Here is a 27,564-nt window from a genome sequence, read left to right as displayed (position 1 = left end):
CAAAATGTGCCGATGGAACGAGTAAAATTTCCACGGACAATCACTCGCTAGATTTCAGATCCACTTTCACATTTGCATCTCGTCTTCCAGTCGATAAGGAAAAGCTCAAACCACAACGAATTAAAAAATTCTCAAGCCAAAACTTGTGTTTCTATTCAGTAAAATATACGGCTGCAGATTTGCCGGATTTTCTTCCCCCTCCTTTCCCTCTCCTTCATCCCCCACCTCACCAAAGAAGGCGCCCTCATCTAAGGAAATCATTTTACCACACTTTGTTTTTTAGTTCCAGCTAGGCTAACGAAATTATATCTTCTTGGGAGGGTAAAAGCCAGAGGTCCAAATTCCCGATTGCAATACAGTTTGTGCGTGTTAATTCTCTTTAAGTGTTACCATAATTTTATTCAAACCTTTTAGAAGTTAAGAATACAACCTTCTCTAAATAATCGTTACATAAATAATCTGTTCATAAAGATATTTAAAGAATAATATCAAACGTACTCTTCGAATTGCACAGTATAAATGGATGCAGAGTGAGTACAATGCTCTAGAAAATAGGGCTAAAAATCACAACTACAACAAGAATTTACCGCAACTTTACAAATTTCAAGTTCTAAATTTACAAATTTTGAATATTATATCAGTAACCAGCTTTGTATAACTTAAAACTCATCAAACGAGTCGAATGAAGAAGTAAACAGAACGTACAGTAGTTCTCAAGGTCGCAGGAAGGAGGTTCGCGACATATTTACAAGTTTACAAGTTTCAGTAGTCAAGTTCTAAATTTGCAAATTTAGAATATTATATCAGTATAACAAGCCTTGTATAATCCAAAACTCATCAAACGAGTCGAATAAAGAAGTAAACAGAACATATATAGTTGTCAAGGTTGCAGGAAGGAGGCTCGCGACTTCCACACACAAAAAAAATAATCGAATTAATGTAAATTGTTTAAGCTTTGTTTATTACATCTGGAGAACTGGACTACTGAGCTGATAGTTTCTGCTACTTGTAAGTGATCGATATGGTCCAGTAACGTTTCCCTAAACATCCTTAATTCTCGGGTTAGTTCTTTGGTTAAAGAAAAATTAGTACCGCGATTTTCTTGTATCTGGTGATATTAAAACCAAAGGTTATGACCGAAAACGACAGAAAACGTATTTTCACGGCAAACGAGACAGCCCAGAACGCGAGGCAAAATCCAACAACAGGTGCCAAACTTGGAAAGTTATAAAAGCAATATTGTTCTGCTAACTCTAATTTTGCAGAAAACATTTTCTTCAAGAGGAGTTTTCTTTTTTCTTAAGAAGACGTAAAATATACCCTACGCACAGTAGGGACCTGGATACAGAAAGGGGAAAGAAGTGAGGGAGGGGATCAGGGTGAGCATGATCGTCGAATGTTGAAAGTGATAATCCCTGACAGCCTCAAGACAATGCTGTTCCAGCTGGAAATCGCGGTGAAAATTTAAATCGGTAAATATGGCAGTTGGAAGAATTCACCAGTATGCTCATGAGGGAAGGGAGGGCGAGTAAGTTGTTACCAATTTTACCATCCCATGGAGGCAAAAAGCAAAGCGAACGCGTAATTTCTTTTGATGTTCACTCCAAAATCTGTCTATTACGAACAGAATCCGGCCTTTTCACTCAGTGGAACCTGGGAGCCTTCAGAAACAAGGCGAAAAGTGTGGCAACACCAATTAGGATTGACACAATCAGGAAGAGTCTGTCCAACACACGTGCAGCTTTGATCCACTCCTTTTGGTTCTTCAGCTTCTCTCGCGAAATCTCCGTCTCTTCGGGAAATAAGTCGACCATAATCGTGGACGAACGTTGTTTAGTCGGGTTGCTACTGCGTCGCGAAGATCCATGACGTCTTGAGGACTTCCGCCTTGTCTTGTTTTCGTGATAAGAGAGGTTGTTGTTTCTGCGCAAACCAGTATATTGGGAACGTTTCCCCATCTTCCTTTGGCAATCTTGACAATTTATGCCATTATAGCCCGATACGCCAGTTTCGGGAGGCCCAAAGGCATATGGAGGGCTTTGCATGGGAATCCAAGGATCGGAATAATGGAACTGAGGTGTTCCGTTTGCTTCACTGTGATCAAGGAGCGAATCTCCACAAGGTGATGTCACATTTTCACTGTCTGAGTCCTGGCCCACCTTTTGGTTCGAGTTTTCCCTGAATGACGCGTTTGATGCTTCAAAATTCGCGGATAAGTCCAAATTCCAATCTTTTGTGCTCTTTTGAGGGAAGACGATTCGGGCGAGCCAGTGTAAGATTAGAACCCTCAAAGCTTTTGGCATCCGTCGGCTGTTCCGATGATAAAAGTTCAGTATGAGGGTCGTGACAACAAGGGAGGAACCTATTTCAATCATGCAAGCGAAGTAATACTGCCCCAGCAAAGGGAAACCGTATGAAGGCATCAGTTCTGAACTGAGTTGTTGAAAAACTGTCATTGCTAACAAAACTGTAATGCTCAATCCAATACGCTCCCCGGACTCAGGCGGAAGGACAAAACCAAGAAAAATCATGGACGATATCAGCGAGCATGGAATGATCAGTTTAAGGATGAAATCCAGTGATTCTCTCTGTAGTTTTATTTGCACCGTAACATCTACAAAAGCGTGCGGACAGCACTGATACTTTAGCACGTTTCGCTGCGATTTTAAAATAGTCAACTTCCATTCTCCGTTTTCAACGAAGTTTTTGTTAAACATGCTTCCTTTGTGAGCGTAAAGATCCACTTTGGAGCTGTCAAAGGACCATGAGCCGAACTTCAGAAAGCACTCTTGCTCATCGAATGGGAAATACGTCACATCGACTCTGCAGATGCTTTTAAAAATTCCTGGATTTAACCATGTGCTGTTGCCGTCGTACTTCATAGCAATATTAGTTTTGTATGTATGTCTTCCACCGGCGAACCAGTCTTCATCATCAACACTACGAAAGATTAACAGTAAGCACCATGTGAGGTTAACATTTGCCTTGTTTACAAAATTTTAAAGGCCACTGGTGCCGGAGTGAAAGCCGTGAACTCCGATAACTATTTCCGAAACATTTTTTCTGGCTTTCCGCTCATGACGAATATTTGGTGCTAAATTCAACAAAAGATCAAATATCTAAGACCTTAATCAGCAAGCATCGTTTGCATTTAACGTACTACACATCCTCTAAATAACACTCCCCTTCCGCCACCCAAAGAAAAGTATACTAAAAACGCGCTTTTTATAGCTTTGTACTTGTTAGATTCTCGTCTGTGATGTCAGCCACGTCACATTCCTATTGCCTTGTTTTCATTAGACACTTTTAAATTTCTACTAAAGTATTTTTCGTTTTGTCAGTAGCTTATTATTAATTATCTGTAACTGATCAGTAACGTTTCAGGTCCGCCACTCCCTGAAAAGACACGAAGAAAAACCAAGGCTTTTATTGCATTTTTTCATAATCGATGTGAGGGCCCCTATACTGCAATTGACAGATCGAGTAGTATGAACACAAACAAAAACCTCAAGAATAAAATAGCTGAGATAGCTCAAGAATGTATTCATGGTTTTCACCGGGTAACTTTCATTGTTATTAGTCAGAAATTTATTCACGTACTTGTTGTACAAAAGAATATCCGGAACCCACACATCTGCAGGTGACACGTGAATGTCCTCGATCCCGCCGTACTTCTTCGGATCCCAAGAAAGCTGAGGGTTTTTCCAGTACTATAAGAAAACAAAAAAAGAATGCCTAATTCAAGTAAACAATGTTTATTTTTTTATACATAATTTTATTAGGATTGAACAAACCACTGAATAGAGTGTTTTAACACCCTCTGATTGGCTATTTAAACGCCAAGTAGTATTTGGTATCTTCTTCCACTTCGATGAATAATTATTAATAAATTACAAAATCTTTGATAATTTTTATTTTTACTGTTGATTTTACCGTGTATAAAACACGTGATGAAGCAGAGGAAGCTATTTGTCAAGGCATGAACGGAGCGCGATCACTCAAAATTGTATAACTCGGTATTGACCGATGTTTCGGCAATTAACCTGAGCAGAAGTCATCATCGATGACTGTATTGTTTGGTTCAATGACTTCTGACACCATGTTCTTGCTCCGTAATTTTCTCTCTACATCTTACATGTTCAGATGTAGACGACGCCTAAACTACCCCTCCCGTAGGAACACAACATGTTAAATGTCGTCTTCAGTCCAACACCCAACTGATCAACAGACATGATTCATAATTGTAAATGTTGATCAATATGTGCTTTGACTAACTTTAAAAAACACTAACAATATAGTTCACCCACCTGGTTGATCCAGGCATATGTTTTGATGTACTGGTCTTTAGCGCTCTGAAAAATATAAAAGTAAATTTAAGTATTATCTTTACAATAGTTACCTGAATTCCCGTGCGCGGGGAAACTGACTCGAAAGAAGAAAACCCGAGTGCTCCTATCAGGAGTAGAACCTACGACCTTCTGATCAATTTACTAGTTCGGATGCTCTTCCACTGCATCAAACTAGGTTCATGTGACAAACATCCTGCATACTGTTGGATTTGCCCAATGTCAATGTGTGGCAAATGCGCAGTGGAATAAATGTGATGGTGTATTTTTAGCCTGATGAACTATTACGTTGTGCGATAGTTATTTTACAAATTCAATGGTTTTCTTTCCAGTGTTCGGATAAGGGTTTCCTTTTAGCTGGTTCCATTGAAACTAGCCATACATAAGTAATATTGTATTACTTATGTATAGCTTCAGATGGCTAGGATGGAAATGGATTGAAACTTGAAAAAATTGGCCAATTTTTCAAGTTCTTCCTGTGTATTATAGAGAACTCACCAAAAACTCATCATTGTTTGTTCTTCCCCGGATAAATCCCATATTATATTTTCCCAGCACTCTAACAGCAATTTCATGTTAAAAAGGGGTTCTTTGTCAAATATTCGAGCAGTTTGGACAAAATACAGTAAGAACGCCGCGACAGTTCCCCTTTAAGGAACTGAGGTTTATGGATTGGTGAGATATGTTCTGATAAATGGATATGTTTGTCCTACAGTTTGACGTTTCCAGCTTTCATATGCGGGGTACCTATAGCAGTAGTCGTAAAGGATGAGAATAAAAGTAATAACTTACCACATCAATAATACGAATGAGCTGGAAATCAAAGAAGACTTTGACAGTTTCAGACTGGCTCAAAACTGGATGGTTGTACTTTTGGTAATTTTTAAACAAGTCTTTATAGAGTCGTGTCTCATTAGTTTCCAAGGCAGCTTCTGAAAATGTAATGGCATGAAAATAATTTCCTGTTGTGCTTCACTTGGTTTTGCGTTTGCATGCTGACATTCAGGTCGAGTTGTTGTTGTTGCTATTATTATTATTATTATTATTATTATTATTATTATTATTATTATTATTATTATTGCATTTGTTTCAAACTCTATTTTGTGGACGCAGCTGAACGTGTTGGTTGAAACATATTGACCAGCAGGATGGTTAAAAATTTATACAAAATGATCAATTCTTTTTTATCAGCACTGAATATTTGAATGTTTAGATTTAAATAAATATTTAAAGTTTGACTCAAGAGGTATAAAAATATACCTAAAATCAACAAAGCAAGGTAAGGAAATAACCAACGGCATGTTTATATTGTTTCAAATTGTCATTCTCAAACTCATTCATCAAGAGAAAACAAAGAAAATCACTACTGCGGTTTGGATATGTGTTCCTAATTACCATAAAATTTTGCCAACTTTAGCCTTGAATTTCTCCAAGAGATATTGATCATTTGAGAAGCCATATCAAACACTCGAGAGTGTGTTTCATCAGATATCCAAACACCTCGAAGTCGTTTAAAAAAATCTTGCCCTCGCCTCGTTTTTACAACCCACTTCTTGATCAGTGTTTGGATATCTGATGAAACACGCTTTCTCGTTTTGGTATATTACTTCTATCTCAGCACAACATACGATCGTTGTAAATAACTCCCATAACTGTTTGAAAAGTGCCTGGCAAGGCCTGCAAGAACATTCAAATAAAGAACACCACCATAGACAGAGGATGGTTTTATAATATTGACAAATTTGTCTGCAGACAGACGAGTATGATCGTACCTGTTGCATAGCAGAGAAATGCAAAGAACGAGACGATTTTTCTTGTTTGTTGCATGGTGTGGCTCTTCATCGAGAACTTGGGAATGTGTCTCAAGTCTGAAGAAAACAAAAAGAGTCGCAAGATAGAAAGGTTTCCAATTGAGTGTCGTAAAACCAAAACCAAAGTAATTACTCTGGCCAATCGTAACAGATGTAAGCAACACAACGAAACAATCAGAATTCGAAGCAAATACATGTAACTGGCGCCAAGTGTGTGAAAACGCGTGTGGCGAAAACACGATTGGATCTGGTTTGGATTCCCATTGGTTGAGAAAGTGGCGTGGGTTTTGTTAACCAATCACAGAGCGTAGTAATGCAAAACCAAAGCAAAAGCAAAATTACTTTCAACACTCAATTGAAAACCGCTTTAATGTAGCTAACAAATCATAACATTTATTTAGACAGCCATGAGTGGCGGACCCACACCTTGAGGTAAGTGGGACCTTCGCTCTCGAGGGCTCAACTTGCTTCTCTTTGCGAAACGGAAAATTTCGGCGCCTCGCCCCTACGAGCCTCGGTTGTGGTCCAAAAATACGGGGGAGCCCATTCCCTCGATCCGCCACTACGCGAAAAGATCGCAAGGTGATATGGGTAATGTGTTAATAAATTTACCAAACTTTGCTATGGCTAACCGCTACATAGTCTTTTTTCACAGAGGTAAATTTTATGGTATCTTCTCCGCCAAATTACAATATTCAGAGTTACCCATTCTGCCTTTCGGTCTTGTTGCGTAAGCTCGAGGCTGTAAAATGCGAATAGAGCATATTAGTTTTTTCGACATTGAACTGGTTCTGGCTTGCAATGGAGGCTCTTACGGGGGAATGTATTCAAAAATATTTGCACGTGAAAAGATTCCCCCGCTTATTAGCCTCGTGTGCAAGCTAGTTCCAGTAAAATACCGGAAATACGAACACTGTCTATCGAATAATGATTTAGCGATGTGTTAATGATGTTTCGACCCAAAACGAGTAAACAAACAAACAAACAATAGGTCATTTCCGAGTTGCTTCAAACCTCATTATGAAAGCGAGGCTAAGTTCAAAGTCTTCATTATGAAAATTAGTTTTAGCAGGATGGCTCCTGTTTTCATTCATGTGCAAACAAACTAGTTTTCATATGAAAAGCTTTGAACTTAGCCTCGTTTTCATAATGAGGTTCACAGCAACTCGGAAATGGCCTTTAATAAATTTGGGCAGCTGTTATTCCGGAGAGTAGTTGCAGAAGTTAGTGCATTATCAAATCTTGACTAAACGTAGAAGAAGGAGATAGAGTACAATCCCATTTTTTCCCCTGATGACAGTTCAAAGCCAGATGTCTAGCGATGTCAAATTTTTTGGTCCAATCTCATTATTACAACATTATCATTTGACCAAAAATAACAATAGTAAAAATGCAATAATGGTGAAAACTGTCCCAGGCCATATTTTTATCCCAAGATCTTTGCCTCGGGGGCTAGAGCTTGCTCGTGAAATCCTGTGTTCTGAACACTGATTATGGAAGGAAAGAACTGCCCCAAGCAATATATTTATCCCAAGATCTTTGCCTCGGACGCTAGGGGCTTCCTTGTGAAATCCTGTGTTCTGAACACTGGTTATGAAATCACGATCTTCTGTTCTTTAACATAGAGGAAGAAAAAAACCACTCCAAACTGAATATTTCTATTCCAAGATCTTTGCCTCGGAGGCGAGCGCTTTCTCGCGAAATCCCGTGTTTTGAACACTCGGTGAAGAACAACATTCTGTCCTTCAACTTGGAGGAAGGAAAACCAACAACGACCAAACAAGAAATAAACAGAATTCTAACTTTTGACCAGGTTACTGCCTCATGTTTTGGGATGAAAGAAAATGATATCAATAACGATCTCATTGTATTAAAACATTTTAGCAGCTTTTTTCAAACATTAGATCCTTGCTCGTAGTTTTATTATTTTCCAACCTGCTTCTCGTGAAGTTCCAGCTTTCACTGATAAAAAATATGAACTCTCTTTATTATTCTATAATGTACTGCAATCCTTTTTTAATGCAAGTTTTCAAATGCTGCCATTTATCCATAAGATAAAAAACAACCAACAAGTAAATAAGTACAAATAATTCACGTTACATCTTATTTCTTAGAGTTTAGTTCAATTTTCTATGATGGCTTTCCCTGTTCGTTCTGGTCAAAATAGACTTTCTTCCAGAACAAGGATAACTGATCCGAATTCATTAACCCATATAATAAGCTGATTCTTGGTTTCAAACAAAAACATATCTCTCTCTTCCAATGCCTCTCGTGAATATTTCCTGCTGATAAATAGTTAGACGCACTGTTGTGTTTCATGTCTTTCAATATTTTTGTACTTTTCTGTCATTGATATTGCTCTTGTCCTGTTGTCCACACCTTCAACCAAGCCCAAGATTTCCACTTTGAATTTTGAATTTTTTTTTTGTTACCGATCGTATTTTTGTTTAGTCTGATGTGTCTGTTCTTTATACTCTGTTCTTTATAAGTTGTTATGCTAATGAATGTGGAGTCGGAACAAATAAATATATAAACAATTGTATAAATAAATTTTCCTGAATATATCTGTGTTCATTCTTGAAAAGATGGCAAAGCACTGAGTGCAGTTTATGAAGTATATCGTTAATTTTTTTTACGTTATCACGTATCACGTCAGTTCTCATGACTTAAATGAAGTTTTAGTTGTATTCCTAGTCTTGAATGAATATATGATTAGGTAACCGTTACTTACGGTCATTGATCTGGTGTTGTTAGTTTGCAAATAATCTGCTTTATTTCAGACTGAATCTAAATTTTTTTCAGGAGCCAATTTGATTTTCTCGTCATGAATAAGAACACTATGTTATGGAGAATAAGCTGGTCTCGTTCGTTCGATCTGATACCTCCATGGACCTGTTGTTCAGTAAATAAAGACGTCGATATTTACAATGGAACATCACACGCATTGTATGCAAATGTATTTTATGATGTTTTGTAGCAGAGAAATTGTTAACAACTCGTTCGTGGTTCTTTATACGTTCAGTTCTCATGACTAAATGAAGTTTTAGTTGTATACTTCTAGTATTGAATGAATATATGATTAGGTAACAGTTACCTGCGGTCATTGATCTGGTGTTGTTAGTTTGCAAATAATCTGCTATATTTCAAACTGAATGTAAAAGTTTTTCAGGAGCCAATTTGATTTTTTCGTCATGAATAAGAACACTGTTATGGAGAATCTGGTCTCGTTCTTTCGATCTGATACTTCCATTGACCTGTTGTTCAGTAAATAAAGACGTCGATATTTACAATGGAACATCACACGCATTGTATGCAAATGTATTTTATGATGTCTTGTAGCACAGAAATTGTTAACAACTCGTTCGTGGTTCTTTATACGTTTAAAGATTATCGTGTAATTTCTCCAGTTCTCAAGCGTGCTGTAGCTTGCTGCGTGCCCTGATACGAAAATCTGATCTGATATTGCTGATATAGATGGCGATACTGAACGGACTGATCCACAGAAAGTTAATAACGGCATGCATTAAAGAGGAAGCGCTACTGACAGTAATAATCACAGCTGTCTGTGATAACAAGCGATAATGGAGGATGCTTTAAGGCAATAAAAACGCAGAAACATTTTGGCAGTTTGAATTTTTTTTCTTGAACTCGCTGAATCTCTTGACGCGTTGAATTACTAGTATGCAATTTAAAACACTTTTTTACCTAGCGTTTTCTTCACACCTCGATGCTCACACTGTTTTCCTTTCATGCAATAATCCTTATCAAAATTGACCGCCGGCTGGTTGTCATAGTTTGTTTAAATCAACTCCTACAAACATTCGTATTGCATCACTGAAATGGCCTAGACAAGGCTCCATTTTTCAAAGGGATTAAGCAAATGAAACGTGTATTAAATGTTCATTTTTTATAGGTTGTGTTTTACATCTGTTCAGTAACTAGTTTCTTTTTGAATAATAATCCTCATATTATTGGTGTTTCATATCCGACCACCCGGTCGACAAATTCAAGCGCGGGGTGTATTTGTTCGGACATTTACTTTTTGGTATAAAAAGTTGCCAAGATTAGTTCGATAAAACCTCTGTGTATATGTGAGAGAAATATAGAGCAGTACTGTAATTACTTTTCTGAGCGCGTACGAACAACCAAGGTCTGAAAATTCAAACACAAAATGGTATACCGACCAATGGTAATTTTAAGTTTGAAAACTGTTTTTAAAAATCAAATCCACCTTCATGATTTTGAATTGCTGCAAGCAAAAATTAAAATTGGATTTAAATCACATTTGTGTTCGAGGTACATAGAACATATACATATTTATAGTATTATTGGTTAGGTTTGGATTGTAAGTTAAGTATGATGTTATTATTTATTGCCACTATCTTTAGCTCGTAGACTAACTGGCAAACTAACCACTGTACATTTGTACCATTGAGGCCGGCAGTCGTTAAAACTGACATATTTTTCAATGCACTATTACTGTCAGTCAGAGGTGCTCAGTTAACGCATTGTCCGTAAGCATACAAATAGCTTGCTTTAAGAATATGACGAGACAAAAGTCGTTTACAAATATTAACAGAAGACATACCTTCCTATTAATCACCCATCGATGTACAGCAACTCCCCATTCAACGCCCCTCAGATAGATGGATTTTGTGTGGTCTTTTCGTGTTGAACCCAATATTAACTTCCTTGCATTCTGCGTGATATATCAGTTGAGGCCATTAAACCACACTGGCTAACGTATAATCCATAAATGCAAACTGTCATTGATATTTTATTATTCCGACTACAGCTGCGTTTAATGGGGGTGATATGCTGTATTCATTTTGTAACGAGGGAATTAAAATGCAAATGAGATATTATCTGATCGTATGTCGATCACGAATACAAAGTAAAATATCCGATCCGAATGTTTGTTGCGTTCAAAGAAATTTGTTTCCTGTTTTGTCGAAGATAAATGTTCTTGTTTTTCGAATGTATCACTAAGTAAGCTACAAATACAACAGATTGCGTTTAGCCAGTTCATGTTTTGGAAGTGCGTGCGAGTTGAAGGGAGAATGAAGAAAAAAAGCAGACAACTTTATTACTCTCCCTGCGCGCTGCATATTCATTCAGTTCTTGTTAAAACATCTTCAATATTCATACAATCTTCAAATGATCCAACGACGGCCACTGAACCAGGGTCATTCAAATTTGATCGTCCGAGGTAGGGGACGACCGACGCATATATGCGTCAATAATAACGTCACTGTTCTTTCCGTGAGGGAATGGCAACACCAAATGGATAAATTGAACCGCTGGTCATAAACTCAGATTTTATTATTATTATTTTTTTAACAAACTTTTGAACTCGCTTACTTGTTCAAATTCATAATAATATGCCTTAAAATATGGCATCGCACCTGTTACTTAAGAAGTGTTCCAGCAAAATAAACGCTAATGGCGTTAGCCGCGTCGGCTGATTTAGCTATTGTCAGGAACCATAATCGGGGATGGAGACCGTAAGCGTAGGGTCCACGCAAACTCATGTGTTGTAGCAAAAATCTATTTTTAGAAAAAAATTGCGCCACCCTTCACGTCATAAACATAGGCGGATACGGGCGGATACACGTAAATTTGCGTGGGGCTACTAACTTGTATGGAAAATAGAAGAGAATGCCCAGTTCGGTAATCATAAGCTTTTCTTCGCTTCGAGCTCGAGTGTATTCGACGCTATTAAAATTATATAATTGTTAAACAATTTGTACGTGAAAATATTTTATTACCCTGTTTAAGTTCCTCCCTCCAAGCTTACAAAACTAACGCATTGGGGACAACCCCAGGAAATTCTCGATCCTGGCTATAGAAAACACTAAACCTCAAAAAACCGTTGTGCTTTTTATTAGAATAAGAAATATAAAAATACTTTCTACAATGCTGATGAACTAAATTTTATTTGAGAAGTCTTTGAACCATATTTTTCAATTGGTGGCAAGTCCTTGAAGAGGTGGCTAGGTTCCCTTTATTAAGGCCATCATCCCAAGCTATGTTTTCTACGCACCGGCACTGACATGAATGTTCGTCGCTTCCACCAAATTTTGTAAACTGTCATTTTACGAGTTTTTGATTTTACGTAATAACCAGGATATAGTTTAGCCTTAAAAGATTTTAATGCCGAGTGCCTGTAAAACAGGTAATGGTTAAACTAGTTAGGAAGGTTGGAATGAATTCAGTTTATTGGGAGAAATTAGTCAAGCTAAAAGCTGCCGAATCGAGTAGATTTCTTTCACAGATCAGTGCCAAAATTTTCAAAATCGGTAGGATACTAAATTCTCGATTACTTATTTTTGAAAAGCTTACTGCATCTGGTGACGGCTGCTAGCTAACTGATTCTAGAAGTATTACACGTAAGACCATCAGATTGTAAGCTGAAGCTTTTTAAAAGTATTTTAAGGACCGGCCAAACGATTGCAACATCATCCAACATTATTGGACGATGTTGCACAATGTTGAACGAGGTGGCCAAACGAATGCAACATGTTTGATGAAACACTTGGTCTCAAGGGTCTGGAACAAAATCTACCCAGAATCCTTAAAAACAAACCTGCGCCAAATTGGTTTACCCAAAAAAATGCCGCGAGACCGATCAAACTCCGCTTCGGACCATCTTCTCGCTTTTCATGGTGCCTTGCAGTTTCATTTGCTACTTTGCTCTTTCAAGTCTCTTTCTTTTTGATTAGAGATCACTTGTGCCTAAGTTTTTTCCGTTGAGAGACTCAAAACTTTGCTCGTTCGCCATACTGTAGCTTAAATTAAACACTCACGCGGGAAACCGCGAAGCAAATATAAACAATAAATCATCGCCATGGATACAGATGCACGCAAAGTCAACTTAGTAGGCATGCGCGCGTTCAACAATGTTTAATACGGTGGCCATGCAAACGAATGCAACATTGTTGTTCACACCGGAAAACAAAAGAAATGTTGGATGATGTTGCAGACGATGTTTAATGGAAATCAAACTTCGTTCCGCATCATCCAACATCATGCAACATCGTGCAACATGGTGGATTCAACAATGTTGGACAATGTTGCTTCAACTTGTTGGATACATTCGGCCGGGCCTTTAGTTTTCCAAATCATTTTTAATTTCAGGTTCCTAGGATAAATTTCCTCAATTAATACCCAACTAGCAACTTTAACATCAAAATGATTTTCATAAATAATTAGCAAAATGCCTCACAATTTAAGAACTGAAGAGGTGAAACGAAACTAGCATACAAACGACAAGTTTTCTTGCGTGTCCGCGGGAGTGCAGACAAATATTGAGCTTAAATGACAAGAAAGAGTTTTACCTTTTTTTCAGTAAAGTATGTATCTTGAATAAAACCCTGAAACCAATCCAAATGTTTCAGATCGGTGTCCGTCACAGTCAAATACAGTCTCCACTGTTTTTTTTTTTATCCCGGCACCAGTTATTAGCTTTGTTTATAGCCGTAACCGGCTATTGTGAGACGGATATAAAGTTAATATAATTTGTAGCGTATTTTTTCTATTAGAAAGTCCATCCATATAGCCGATTTATTCCAAGCAGCAACAACCTCTTTTTCCAATTCAACATGAGCAAAAAAATAGTGAGAACTGACAGAGCTCAATATACAGGTTGCGAAAAACTGCGCAACATTAACAACTTTGCAGAATCATAACTTTCCACAACTGTTAGACTTTCTCCAGAAACAAGTTGTTGTCCATCCATCCATCCATCCATCCATCCATCCATCCATCCATCCATCCATCCATCCATCCATCCATCCATCCATCCCTCCCTCCCTCCCTCCGTCCGTCCGTCCGTCCGTCCATCTATCCATCCATCCATCCATCATTCATTCATTCATTCATTCATTCATTCATTCATTCATTCATTCATTCATTCATTCATTCATTCATTCATTCATTCATTCATTCATTCATTCAACGCCTCTGATGTCGACAGCAGTGTTTCAGAGGACTTAAACTCTGAAACTTCAGACGAAGATGACAACAGTGAGGACGCCAATGACCGAGATTAATCGAATTTGCGATGATCTTCTCGCTTGCAAGCCCAAGAAGACATAGACTTCTATGAAAAGTTGACATCAAAGTCGACATTCCCGCCAATTCCACTTGAGTTACTGTTTTTGATCTTTTCTTCGCCGATCATGTTTAAATGATTTAAATGATTGTCAATGAGAGCATCGGTTTGGAACGGCAGAAACGTCAACTTGCCAACGATTTATCTGGCAGTCTCCAAGCTTTTGGTGTCCCGGAGTTGAGAGCTTGACTTGGTCTCCCATTAGTGAAAAAACAACAACAACAACAACAACAACAACAACTTGAAATCATACTGGTCAAGTAATGCAGTCACTAATACTCATTATTCATTATACCATTGCTATAAATAGCTACCTTGCAATTCTGTTGTTTCTGCATTTTTTTAAATAATGACAATACACCAGACCCTGCAGAACCTAATAAGTACAAACTGTGGAAAATTAGACCAGTTCTAAATACTCTGCTTCCAAGGTTAACTTCAATACACTCACCAACACAGGATTTATCTTTGGATGAAACTTTGAAAAAATAGAAGGGACGAGTCCAGTTCCGGTAATTCATGCTTTCGGAGAGAAGCCGGTTTGGCTTGAAGGATTCGTAATTGATAATGCAGACAATGGCTATGCCCTGGAAATGAAGGTCCAGTAGCTAGCAAAGACTTGGCTTTTAGATGAGTTGTAATGCAACTCACAGAGCCATGTGTGAGTAAAGGCTACCCGCCCGGCTGTATGTTGACAACTGGTTTACCTCTGTCCCACTATTCCCACTGGTAAATTACCTCTGTCCCACTATTTCTGGAACTGGGAAGGAGAGGAATACTTGCATGTGGAAATGTGAGAGCAAATAGAAAATTTTTGCTTGAGGGGAGTCTCTTTTCAGGCATAAGAAAATTTTGTTCATGTTACATGGAAAGACAAAATAAAAATGTGCAGTTTCTGTCTACTTTGCCAGAAGGTCTAGACATTGGCCAGGTGGAAAGAAAAGTTAAGTCCCAAGGACGCTGGGAAAAAAAGAACTTTCTACAACCAAGATTGAGCAAAATGCACAACGCACACCGATGGGAGGGGTTGACTTAGGGGATTAAAGGATGGCAACTTGTTCCAGGCTTATGAAAGGCCAGATATGATATAACAAAGTGTTTTTCCACATGCTTGAGGTTACTCTGATAAATGCACACATCCTGTACCAGAAAGCAGGCCGCCCAGATGTCACTCCTAGGAAATTGAAAGAGACACGGGTGTAGCAACTAATTGGTGGAAATTTGTTTTGCCGCCGGGGCAGTATGGAGTCGGCTCAAGGACTCAAATGCTGCACGACATCCGCTTTAACCACATGCTTTTTCACCACCCTGTGCCAGTGGTCACTGAAACTCGCAGGAAATGCAAAGTCCACACACAACGGGCTGACACTAGCTGTGAGTGTGGCATCTGCCATGCCAGAGTTAGCATGTATCCAGCACCACTTTATGTGAGTACCATTTTCACGATCCATCAAGAGATGGCCCTAAAAAGCTAAAGGATGCCAATGGCAGACTTGGTTGTGTGGCTGCCTACGCACATCAAACTTATAACATCCGAAGGAGTTTCGACAAGCAAGACTGATTGTTATTCGTAAGTTAAAACCTTTTACTTAAGATAATAACTCAGACGGCCTTCCACACATGTGGATGATGAAGGATTACACGGATAAAGACTAAACAAAATCACACTCGTGATGAAAACGAAAACATGGCGGCTTACGAGCCAGGATGAGCGGTCACCAAGCAAATTGGTGACATGCATCCGCTGACCTTACAAAAATATTACTGCAGTACCGCTGCAAAGGAGATCCAGATGAAAAAGAGCTCAACTTTTTTTTTCCAATTTCGAGTGAAATTACTCTATTTGTACCATTTGAATATGTGAGTTTTGTGTACATATTTGTTATTGAACAGGTACAATTGCTCATTCTTTACAGTTCACACCGGATCTTTCAGAATGAGATCAAACTAGCCAAACATGTTTCTTAAATGTTCTCCAGTATTAAAGTTTCTTAATTAAGTGACTCAAATAACCAAATTCTATGTTTAAGAAATGTTACTGTCAGCTAACAGTTTTAAAATGCAAATATGTAATTATTTTTTCTCGTTTTCTTTTTAAATTTTCAAGATTTTTCCTGATATTTTTTTCTTCAGCTTCTATTAAGTGTCTTTGTGTTAAAAGTGAGTATGGAGTCTCTTCTGTCAAAACATGCATAGGTTATGGTGTATAAGTGTTTTAGTTTAATGAAAAGAAATGATGTCTAAAATCCTTTAGTCATCTCCTTAGTCTCTTAGGGTTAAATAAATACAATTGTCTTAGTGGAAGGTCTTCTCGAGCTTTTTAAAGCCTTCCTAATGTAAAGATGCCATTGAATCTCATTGGTGTTGAACTTGTTTCAGAAACGTTTTGTTGGTTGAAAACATTCTGAGTCTCTGTCTGGATTTGGGCCCTTATCAGAGGGTTTGTGTTTGATAGGAACAGGTTGAGTCTTTGATTGGCTGCGGCTTGTGGTCAGAGTGGTCAATCAATGCCCAGCGTTCTCCCACCAAGTTGACTTCAAAGTCTTTCTCGGGGTACATGGCAAGATTTCCGCACAGACATACATTTATTACCCATACATTTTGCAACTCAAACTCTATTTTTGCTCGTTCTTTGTGTTGGAGGGTTTGTATGACAGTGATGCTGTGTGGAAATCTTTCTGGTTGCATTTTTACGATCAGATCGATTTACGAGTTTCTCTTTGGCTTCGGGCCGGTATGCGCGTGTTATCGGAGTGTGCTACGTTCAAAACCTCCGAGTTACGCTGGCGTTTTCTTTTTGGCTGTCTATATTACATGAATTGGGATCTCTTGTCAAAGGAGCTATTGCCTTTGTCCCGTTTTAGTGTGATTTTGGGGCATTTTTTTGCCACTATTGGATAGTGTTTAGAGTTCGCTCTTGCAGTAGTACATTTTGACATTTGACATTTTTTTTATTTATACTCTCCACTCTTACTGTTACATAAGCGCAAAATACAAACGTTGGAGATCAGAGTTTTTATAGAACTGAAATATTTCTGTTTGCTGAGAGAGATAATAGGTACCACTCCTATCAGATTTAGGCCAATGCCAATGAAGAAGGGATATTACAAAAAAAAATTAATGAGACGATTAGAGAAAGTTAAAGGTTGTTGATATTGTTTATTATCTATCTCTATTTTATCTAGATGTGAGCTTGGTCGTTTCTTGTTTATCAGTAGATTAATATTGTCCCAAATCTTTTTGGTTTTGTCCGACTTGGTTAACATATCATTAGTAAAAGCTGTCACGATAGATCTTGTTAATTGTGCAATTTTATTTCGATATAATTTATCCTTGTTTAAGAAATTAGAATTCTGAGTAGTGAGCCACTTTTTGTATAATTTATCTGTAACCGCTTCACTGGTTTCTTTAAGACCCCTTTAAGCCAGACGTTATCCAAGGCTTATATGATTGTGTTTAATTTTAGCCTTTTTGAGAGGCGCGTGTTTATTACTTACCTTATTAAAAATATGAAGGAACCTAGTTAAACTGTCATTTGCTTCATTACATTTGTATATTGAGCCCCAATTTCGTTGATTTAAATCCGATTTAAATTTCTCACTATCCGTCAAAATGCGTAAAATCTCTGAACTCAAAAAAGTCAAGAAAAGGATTTGATATCGGATTATAACAAATACAAAAAAGTGGTAAATGATCTGCAATCTCAATCGCTAAGCTACCACTTGTGCAGGAAGTCGACAAATTTATGAAAATGTGATTAACGCAGCTTTGTGAAAATTCAGTGATACGTGTTGCTTCAAAATCAACTGATTAAGAGCGGCTTCCCACAAATATCGACCGAAATCAACTTTTGGTGGCACAAGTCAAAAAATCGATTTCGCTCATATTTTGCTCATAGGTAGAACCTAGTAAGAAACGAAACGGGCTGTAGTTAGTTTTTTCAAATACGGCTTCCTTACGCGTGAACATGCGAAAAACGATTTTCAACTCAGTTGAGCCAAAATCCGCTTCCCGCCGGACGGAATTTTCCTTAACTTTGGCCGGCCGCGTATCAATCCACAGTCTGTCACGGATCTTGAAATAACATCTATTGTTTTTCTAGGTCTTCTTCTTCTGTTCCACAGAAAAACATTCAAGACTTACGTTACTTTTATGCCCGAAACTGATCTAGAACAACATGCTATAAATGCAAATTTTTAACAACCGAATTTTCGAACTTAAATAAGGGCAAATTTTACCCATGGGCGATAACTTCGATTATCATAAAATGACTTTCTATGGCTTCACTGTGTACTTATTAATCATAATATCAAAACAAAGGTTTGGGTAAATTATTTTAAGTGACTCGCAGGGCTTCGAATTTATCACCTACCCTGTCGAAAATCTGACATTCGCATTGTAAACAATGGCGTGACATAGCCGGTGACCGCGTACTACGAAAGCCAAAAGCGCTTCAAAAACGTGCATTATTTTGAGACATAAAGGTAGGGAAACTAAGCTGATACCTTAATTAACAATCCAACATAAGATTTGGGCATCTTCTTCATCTATTCTTGCTCGATACAAGCTTAATAGGGAGCTTAAGCAACCAGGACGACGACGGCAAGTAAACGCGGAGGGACTGGAACGAGAACGTCGTTTTAGGCGGGAAAAAGAAACTTAAGCAGTGAAGTTTTCAAGGACGACGACGTTTGAAACCTTCGTTCAGTTTCGCTTCTTTACAAGAAATGACATCGTTTAGAGACTTAGGCTTCTGATCTTAAATCGGTAAGGTTCAACAATAAGAACCTCCCGGCACATTGCAATATCGTGTTCATTACTCCACACAAAGTTTGGATTCCTACCAAAGTAAATAAAAAAATGTTTGTTTTGATTGAGTCTAGCAGAAAGTCATGTGAGGTTTGCTAGAAATAAATTAATCCACTTTTTAAAACCTTATTCATTTATTTGGCTGTAAAAGCATATGAAATTTTGCTGTCAAATTTACCGCTAAATAAATTACTCAATTTCATGCATATCTTCATTTGTACATGCTGAAATTTCACCTGCGAGTTCTTTGCTAAACGTGTAGCGCCTGAATTGCATTTAAACACCAAAAAAAAAAAAAAATACTATGTTGTACGGAGATTATTTGACATTTGAAACTTCTGGGATGTCACTGATTTTGTGCCATGTTTGTCTGATTTTCTGAGTCTGAGGTTTATTTATTTTTGTCTATTTAATTTAATGTAAGCTTAGCTTTATTTGGCAAGTTAAATGACAACAACAGGCATCGAGTAGTTCGAGCAATGGGCGGTCTCACGCTTTCCCCCTTGAAATCAAGTTTTAAAAGACGTTTTAGTTGTACAATGGTCTTAAATCATTTCAATAGTTCGTAAACCAATTTGCAAAACTCGAGAGCCTTAACCCTATGTACTAGAGAGATTTAGCTTCGCGTTTACGGCTAACGCCAAACGGGAAACGTCAAGCCGCTGTTTGTTCTAAAATGCATAAACTTGTGTTTCTCGTACTCACTTCTCTCTTTTTCGTGTTTGCTCGAAAGTTGTCGCCTACTGGGTGGAGATAAACTTAAACCAAAAAAAGCTTCATTGTTTTCCATCAAAGAGAAAATTTCCGCCTGGCGTTTGATATTTGCCGTAAGCGCGATGCTAAAATCTCTTACTGTAAACAAACAATCTGATAAAATCACTCGCCGCTTGAAAGGTTAATCTGCAAGTTACTTCCGACAATTTTCAATTTGCAATTAAACATTTAAGTGTATAGTATAACCATCTAAATATCTTCATTCAAGAAAAGTGAAAATCAGTACTCTTCCATCAAATAACTTGAAAATAAACTTATGTAGCTTTCTCCCCCTGGCTCGAGTCACTTGTCATCTGTGTGAAGGAAAAGCAATGATACAAATAAATTGGTTTTCTTCATCAAACCGAACAAAGGAGCTTGAAACAAACGCACAAGAGAATTAAAACTCCAATCAGTTATAAACTGTGACAAATGATAGTAAATTCGTACCTTTTAGTGAGCAGTAAACTCTTCAATCTGTTCAATTCACGACGACGTGAAACTACTACTTCTGACGTCGTCGACGTGATCAGGACGACGACCTTCTTAGGCCGCACCTGCGCAGTAACGCTCTTCCTACTTCCGGTCGTCGTCCTCCCGGTCGTCGTCGTGGTTGCTTAAGCTCCCTAATATTAGTGTGTCGACGATGAGTTCATTTTTAGTATTTCATGATCATTTCATGCACGATTTAACAAGAATTTAGCATCGAATTATTCATTAACCCGCACTGGGGTTATTTCTGTACTCTTACCCTCTGAATCAAGAAAACTTTGACAAAACAATCCAGTTTACGAATTAATAAACATTTCTATATTTTTCTAATAAACAACTCGCAAGCTACACAGTTGCGTGACAACCATGAACCGGAAGTGTCACCATAAAGATTTCTATGTTTCGATGTCTTCTTCTGCCATGATGATTTGAAATTGGGGATAACGACGATTTTAAGCAACTAGTTTTCGTAACTAATGTCCGTTTGCTTCCATACTTTCGCACGCGAAATAAATACTCAGAAACGAGCACATTATATTCCTAGTCCAACAAAGCATTTTAAATGCCGTCAAATTTGGTCGGTATGTTAATTGTCCCCCTTAACTCATCCACACCTGATAAAGAGGAAACGACTTCTTTCTGGAGAGAAACGAAAAATAACTAAAACAGAACATTGTGTCAATGTCACGAAGTAGCAATAAGGACATGCTACGGCTCCTATACATTTGGTATTTCTGGGCGTTTTCTATTTACCAAGATACTCCATAAATTCCGGTTGGGTTCTAAATGGAACATGCTTTTTTTGGTTCGCTCCACTGAAAAATTTCCGGAAAGAATGGAACTTGTAAAAAGGTAGTCCCGTTTTCCCGTTGGAAACTTTTCTCATGGAACTGCGTGTTCCATTTATGAGTCTCACAAGGTTTGACCAGTTCCAGGCTGTTCACGACCATATCTTCGGTAAGGAAATATGGCGGCTTCTTCTACTCCCTCGGTGACTTTCCTATCCTCGAGTAGTACTTTATACGAATGCTCGGTGTGTCATGGCCTAACTCCAGATTTTCAATCGTTAATTAATCACAACTGTGCCATGTATGTCAATGGTAAGTAGTATTTATCGAAGGAAACATTACAACTCACCCTGGGGTTGTTTGAGTGTTCCGATTATTTCCCGCCTTGAAGCCTAAAATTTTGCATCTGTAATTAAACAAGGTCTTTTGTCATTCACCCTTTCACAGCAGCTGTTTCAAGTGCGTGTCGTTGAGGAGCTCTTCCTGTGGCTTGTACTTCTCTGCACAGAGCTTCAATGGTCCCTCAAATCATCCTGGAGTGGCTTTTAAATTCATCAATCGTATAAGCTTATCTATATCGCGGCAAAATATTTCCATAAAAACCTTGATTTTGGTGAAGATCGCGTCTCATATAGGTTGCGATCGTCGCCAGGATAGGAATGTCATCATCATTTTTTGAATTCACGAGACTCTCTTCTTTCAAAGACCGACTCTACAATTTCGTTTAACCACAACAATTGTGCCGCCATTTTGTATTTTTTGTGCGGAATACATCGGACGGAGAAGGAAATGGATGGAACATGTGTTAAATGGAACACGTTCTTCACCGATAAACATTTCCCACCGAAATTCTCGGAATTTTCCGGAATCTTATGGTAAATGGAAAACGCCCGCTATGTCTACCTTCTCTCCTACTTATCTAGGAATACCGTAAACTGCCTCTTATAAGCCCTGGGGCCCGTTTTTCGAAAGTCCCAGTAACTTACCGGGCCCGATAAGTGTCTTTTGTGATAAATGTTTCTCAAAAGATAAGCCCAAATCGTCATCGTCTTGATGTTTCCTGGCGTTGAAAACGTGGCCGCATGTGCAACAATAAGCTGAACCTCGTTCCCTGCATCTTGAAAACCATAACATGACTTGTGCTGGTCTATATTCTTTGTACAGGACAGCTATCTCTCTGGACCTTGTTCTGTCTGCGATCAAACGAACATGGCTCACCAACTATCAACGTAAACGAACAGCAAACTTCCATGCTCGCTGTTTTGTTTACAGTTCCTTACTGTTTCTCTGGTGTAATAATAATTCAATTTGTTCATACGTCCAAAAAAGCAATGAGGACGTTCAAAAATCTAATTAGTTAATTACGTTCATCTTCACAAAAAGAATATTTCAGGATCAAAAAGCGCAGCAAAATCGGTGTGCGACAAATGCAGACTGCAGACTTGCAGACTTGCAGACCTGCAGACCTACAGACCTGCAGACTTGCAGACTTGCAGACTTGCAGACCTGCAGACTTGCAGATCTGCAGACTTGCAGACTTGATGGACTCAACATACTGGCCTTTCCCAATTCATCTTAAAAATAATATTAAGTAACCTCCGCCATTCCACATCATGCGCTGTCCGCTTAGTACGCTTTAAGGCTACTTGGCTACTTTCACGGTTGTCCTTAAGGACAACTGTGAAGACTTGCCGACCTGCATACTTCCGGATTTTCGCGACTTTGGAATTTAACGAGAATTATGTGCTAGTGTTCTTTATTCCATGGAGTGTTGCTGATTCACTAGCTCGCGGCATTTTAGTACGATCGAGTGATATAATCCCCTGTGGAGGCATGTGTTGTTTACGAAATTTTAAGAGCTAAAATCTCGCGTAGGAATTTTTAAATTCAAACTAACTTTGGCAAGGCGACCACTTGAGCAACACGTCTACATCATTTTTTTTTGCTATTCTAACTTTGAACTCGGATATCTCGATAACCAATCAAAATATCAGAAAAGCCTTATTAATGTCTTTTGAATAACTTTGTACGGCTAATTCGTTCTTGCCAGGCGTTCGATACCCGATAAATTCAATGCAACAGGCCTCGTTCGTCGGAGAGTTTACCCGATCCTGATATTTTAGAAAATTTAAAAAATCACTAAAATTGTATTTTTGTCAGAACCTAGCCCTTATTATGCTGTTTACTACATAGTTTGACAACGTTTTCTCAAAACTGGCGCACGTAAGAATTTTACTCCTGAAGGACAATCGTGAAAGTAGCCAAGTATCAAAGCGTACCAAGCGGACAGCGCATGATATGTAATGGCGGAGGTTACACAATATTATTTTTAAAATGAATTGGGAAAGGCCAGTATGTTGAGTCTGCAAGTCTGCAGGTCTGCAAGCAAGTCTGCAGGTCTGCAGGTCTGCAAGTCTGCAAGTCTGCAGTCTGCATTTGTCGCACGCCGCAGCAAAATAACATTACCAATAACACGAGTATTGACCACTATCTTGGTTTCATTAAATTTGTTACGGCCTTTATTGTTATTACTTTTTTCCTTAGAAACGTTCAGAATTCTGTCTTGTTTTTTTTTTCGTTGTTGTTGTTGTCGTTGAGTGTGCGTGTGCTTTCTTTTGAAAATTTAATAAATAAACTAAAACACGCAGTTTTTGCATCTATAATTCACTAATCGCGAGCTCTCATTTTTAGATGTATGAAAATTGGAAAACTCTATAGACAATGTTTTTAAAAACGGAGATGGACCCTTTATGTTATTTCTCTTCCCTTTCTTTATTTACAGAGATCTAAAAAACTCGCTCATGATCAACGGACGAGTGAAACAAACATTACTTCGAACGTATATTTCACGCAAACGATGCAGTTTAACATAACAGTCGAAACTTTTAATCAGGTCAATGTAGTTCAAATCTGCTGCGTTGTACCTATTTCTAGTTTAATTTATTCATGGCAGTGATAAAGAAAGAGGAAAATAAATTTGCCAATTATTTGTTTTAACACAATAATATTCTTGGTTTTCACGTGACGTCACCAAATTCTAGAATTCAAAACCGGGAGGCCTACAAAATTTTTACCTTCATCCAAGGAAAGATTACCTAAAAATATGTCTGTTCACAATTTCTTAGCTCGATGTCGTGCTTCCTTTTGAAAATAGAGCAGTTTCAATTTCCGAGTTTCCATCGTGCGTGACATAAGGAGGACGGCCGTGACAGAGCTTTTCCGTATCTTAAAAATGACTCTTCGGGTGATTTTCAGCATTCTAAACAATTTAAGTTTGAGGCGAAATATTAATCTAAACATTCAAAAATTCACAAGGGCAAACAAACATCTTTTCTGGCAAAAGTGAACTCCAGATGTTTTTTCCTATTTCCGGCCGCCATGTTTGTGCCCCTCAGAGGGACACAAACATGGCGTCGCCATACTAAGCTCTATAAATTTATGTGGAACATTTTGTCAAATAACTCGAGTACGGAATATCGCACAGACCTGACACTTGGACAGATGCCTTATTTATTTATCCTCTATACCATGTCAATTTCTTGACTTCATTCATGGAATAGTTTCGATTTTTTTTTTCAATGGCGTGACAGTGAAAACCGAGAATTACACAATAACGAACTGGACTCCGCATCAGAGCGAACGGATACTCTGAAATTTTCAGTTATGAAACGCAGCCGAAATATATATTTGTCCGTAACGCTACCGAACTTTCGATCCAAAGATTTTTCTACTGCGAATGAAAAATGCTTTCTTTTAAATGTCGCTTCATTTTTTTTTTCTAAAAGGAAAAAATATTTGTACCCGTGACAGTGTGTCACGCCATCTTTTTTACACTTCGATCGCCAAATCTCAAGAAAATGCTGATAAATCCGAAGCCTAGCGGGTCATTTATTTTCATTTACCCAGAGTTTTGTTTTTATATTATGATCAATAGGTATACAGTGAAGCCATAGAAAGTCATTATAGGGAAATCTAAGTTATCGCCCGTGGGTAAAATTGGCCATGTTTTAGTGCTAAAATGTGGTTGCTGAACATTGGCATTTATAGCATGCTTTTCTAAACCTATTTCGGACGTAAAAGTAACTTAGGTTTTAAATGTTTTTCCGTGAAACAAAAGAAGAAGACCTAATAGAGCAATAAATGCCATTTGAAGGTTAGTAGCAGTCTGTGGATTGATACGCGACCCGTCGAATTCCATCCCGCCGAAAGCGGACTTTGAGCTCAACTGAGACAAAATCGTTTTTCGCATAATTACGCGAAAGGAAGCGGTATTTTGAAAAACTAACTACAGCTCAGTTTGTTTCTCACTAGGGACTACCTATGAGCAAAATATGAACAAAATCGATTTTTTGACTTGTGCCACCACTTGGTCGATATTTGTGGAAAGTCACTCTTAAAACCTTCAGATTGTACTAAATTAAGATATTCTTGGAGGTACTAGTTTGTTAAAGAGTATTTATATTAAAATCACCCATTCTGAATATATTTTTTCTTGGATAAAAAAATACTATGAAGGGTAACTTCAAGTTTATCCAGAAATTAGTTTGGAACGTTAGAAGGTTTATAAATGAGACCTATAACCTTATCGTCAGTTTCTATCTACAAATTTTCAACCGAATCTATTTTGAAATCATTTCTCATAGAATAAGAATAATCTGATTTAACATATAATACAACACCGCCACCTATCGAATAAGTGCGATTTTCATTGAGTAAAGTGAAAGCAGAAAATTATTCAAAAAACAAATACATGAAATACTAATCAACATTTTAAAAAAAGAAAATGCTTACCTTACACCTTCTTCAATTCTTGAAATAATGAAAAGCTTGTAAATTTGTAACAATCCTTTAATTTCTATTAGCTTGCGAATCCTTTTTGTTTTGTATATTCACTTGTTTGTTTACTACTTATTTAAGTTTTATTTTAGTTGTGGCTGTCAATTTGTAAACACCAAATTTATTTGTATTTAGTTTAGTATAAACATACCTACCCGCCTCGACTAGCTTTAGCTATGTGCGGGTAGGTATATAACTAACTTGTAACTGTCTGTTTTTAAGTGTGTTGTTTTTGTTGTTTGTTGTTGTTAGAGTAACCAGGAATTTAAAAACAACTTAAGTCTGTTTGAGAAGTGAACCATGTTTCAGAGCATCCAATGACATCAAAATTTATAGAAATGGATTCCAGAAGGTTACACATTTCATGAAAATGTTGATTGAGGCTTCTTGTATTTAAATGAAACACAGAAAACTGAGGTTTGACAATTAGAGATAACTCGTTAACTTCATCCGTTGTGTAAATCCCATGATCATTTAGTAATTGTAACCTCATATCTGGGTCAAAAGACTCATGAGTCAATTGCATAAAGCTTCAGTTAACAAAGAATAAAGGTAAATAAGAAAGTATAACATAAAATGGAAAATAGATAAATGGGACGTACAATTGTACAAAAAAGGAAGTAGATACTGTTTGGTCATCTCATGCTTAGCGTCCTATAGCTCAACGTCAATATACAGTTTACCATGATGAAATCTAGGTCTTTTCCCGTTTTCATAGGCTTCCTTTATAACAGAGCTCAATTGCTTCTTCTTTTAGCGGTCTCCTGGAATCAGATCATCCAATATGCGTATGTTATTGCTCAGATCTCTTCTTCTTGATGACTCTGAAGCGCCCTGGACGATAAAAAAACTTTGCCAAAATTGGTCTGGGACTTAGAGCCATCTGATTTGGCAGCGCCGATCCTGTGGGCGTTTTCAATGGTTGGTTGCACTTGAAGATCACTGTCTAAAATATCACGTAGCTTTGAAATACAATCTTCGCCTGTGGACTCTAGAACATTGTAGAATCTTAGATTGTAATCCCTCGATTACCTCTCTAGTGATAACATTCTCTCGTAAGTGTCATTGATCTCCTGTGCATGAATCTTGATGTCGTTTTCAATCTGATCAATTCTGGCGTTAGCAATATGCAGTTCTCCGGCTAAAACCTCCAGCTTTCGTTCCAAGGATTCTTTCATTTTGAGTAACTTTGCTCTGAAGGGTTTCACTATTGTAGCGAAAGCAGAAACCTCTTGTACCACCCCCATTGGGAGACTTTGTAACCTTGTTCCTAGTCCTTTAAGAGTTTTCACAGTTGTAGCGGTCGGTTCGGTGAGGAAATAAACAACTACGTTTATAGTCGGATTTGAACGTTTATTCAGTGCCTGTTGACCTAGAAATCGACTCTTTACACTATCCTTAATTTATAATTGCTACGATTGTCTATTATGTGTAAAAGAAATACGCTAATTTTTGGCGATAGCCTCTGTCTACACCCTTCACCATATAAATCAAAATTCTCTATATCCATTCTCCTTCTTTACTTAACCCGGCCTTGGCTCTCCAACAGCTCGACAATTTGGGAAGTAATTATTCAAAACATTTACAGTTAAAGTGGTACAGTATTTCGCTTATCT

The 27,564-nt window shown here is 37.9% G+C and overlaps 1 protein-coding gene and 1 pseudogene across 2 annotated transcripts; both read right to left on the bottom strand.

Moving 5' to 3' along the window:
• Nucleotides 1–359: 359 nt before the first annotated feature.
• On the bottom strand, nucleotides 360–11,301 carry LOC146468894 (neuronal acetylcholine receptor subunit alpha-10-like). Of its 2 annotated transcripts, XM_085124127.1 has the most exons (6): nucleotides 10,746–11,301; nucleotides 6,119–6,214; nucleotides 5,139–5,278; nucleotides 4,308–4,352; nucleotides 3,601–3,710; nucleotides 360–2,940 (listed from the first exon to the last, which is right to left on the bottom strand). In XM_085124127.1, exons 2-6 carry the CDS (start codon nucleotides 6,186–6,188, stop codon nucleotides 1,644–1,646), a joined length of 1,662 nt encoding a protein of 553 aa, XP_084980253.1. In that variant the 5' UTR covers nucleotides 6,189–6,214; nucleotides 10,746–11,301; the 3' UTR covers nucleotides 360–1,643. The 2 variants fall into 2 exon arrangements, with proteins under 2 accessions (XP_084980253.1, XP_084980252.1); XM_085124126.1 differs by lacking the exon at nucleotides 10,746–11,301 and having other exon boundaries at nucleotides 6,119–6,830.
• Nucleotides 11,302–26,602: 15,301 nt separating this feature from the next.
• LOC146468893 (uncharacterized) lies at nucleotides 26,603–27,195 on the bottom strand (annotated as a pseudogene).
• Between the last annotated feature and the right edge of the window lie 369 nt (nucleotides 27,196–27,564).

The sequence above is a fragment of the Pavona decussata genome, unplaced genomic scaffold, assembly GCF_977016875.1.
Source record: "Pavona decussata unplaced genomic scaffold, jaPavDecu1.1 SCAFFOLD_128, whole genome shotgun sequence".
NCBI lineage: Eukaryota > Metazoa > Cnidaria > Anthozoa > Scleractinia > Agariciidae > Pavona > Pavona decussata.
The sequence above is the reverse complement of the archived record's forward strand: the minus strand, read 5'-3'. Positions and strand labels throughout refer to the sequence as shown.

Bases quoted from the DNA above. Each gene is read 5' to 3' on its own strand.
- LOC146468894 (XM_085124126.1), bottom strand. From the start codon at position 6,353: ATGTATTTGCTTCGAATTCTGATTGTTTCGTTGTGTTGCTTACATCTG. The intron at 3,711-4,307 runs GTGGGTGAACTA...GTTTTCTTATAG, and splicing joins CATATGCCTGGATCAACCAG to TACTGGAAAAACCCTCAGCT. The intron at 2,941-3,600 runs GTACGTGAATAA...AATCTTTCGTAG, and splicing joins GATATTCTTTTGTACAACAA to TGTTGATGATGAAGACTGGT.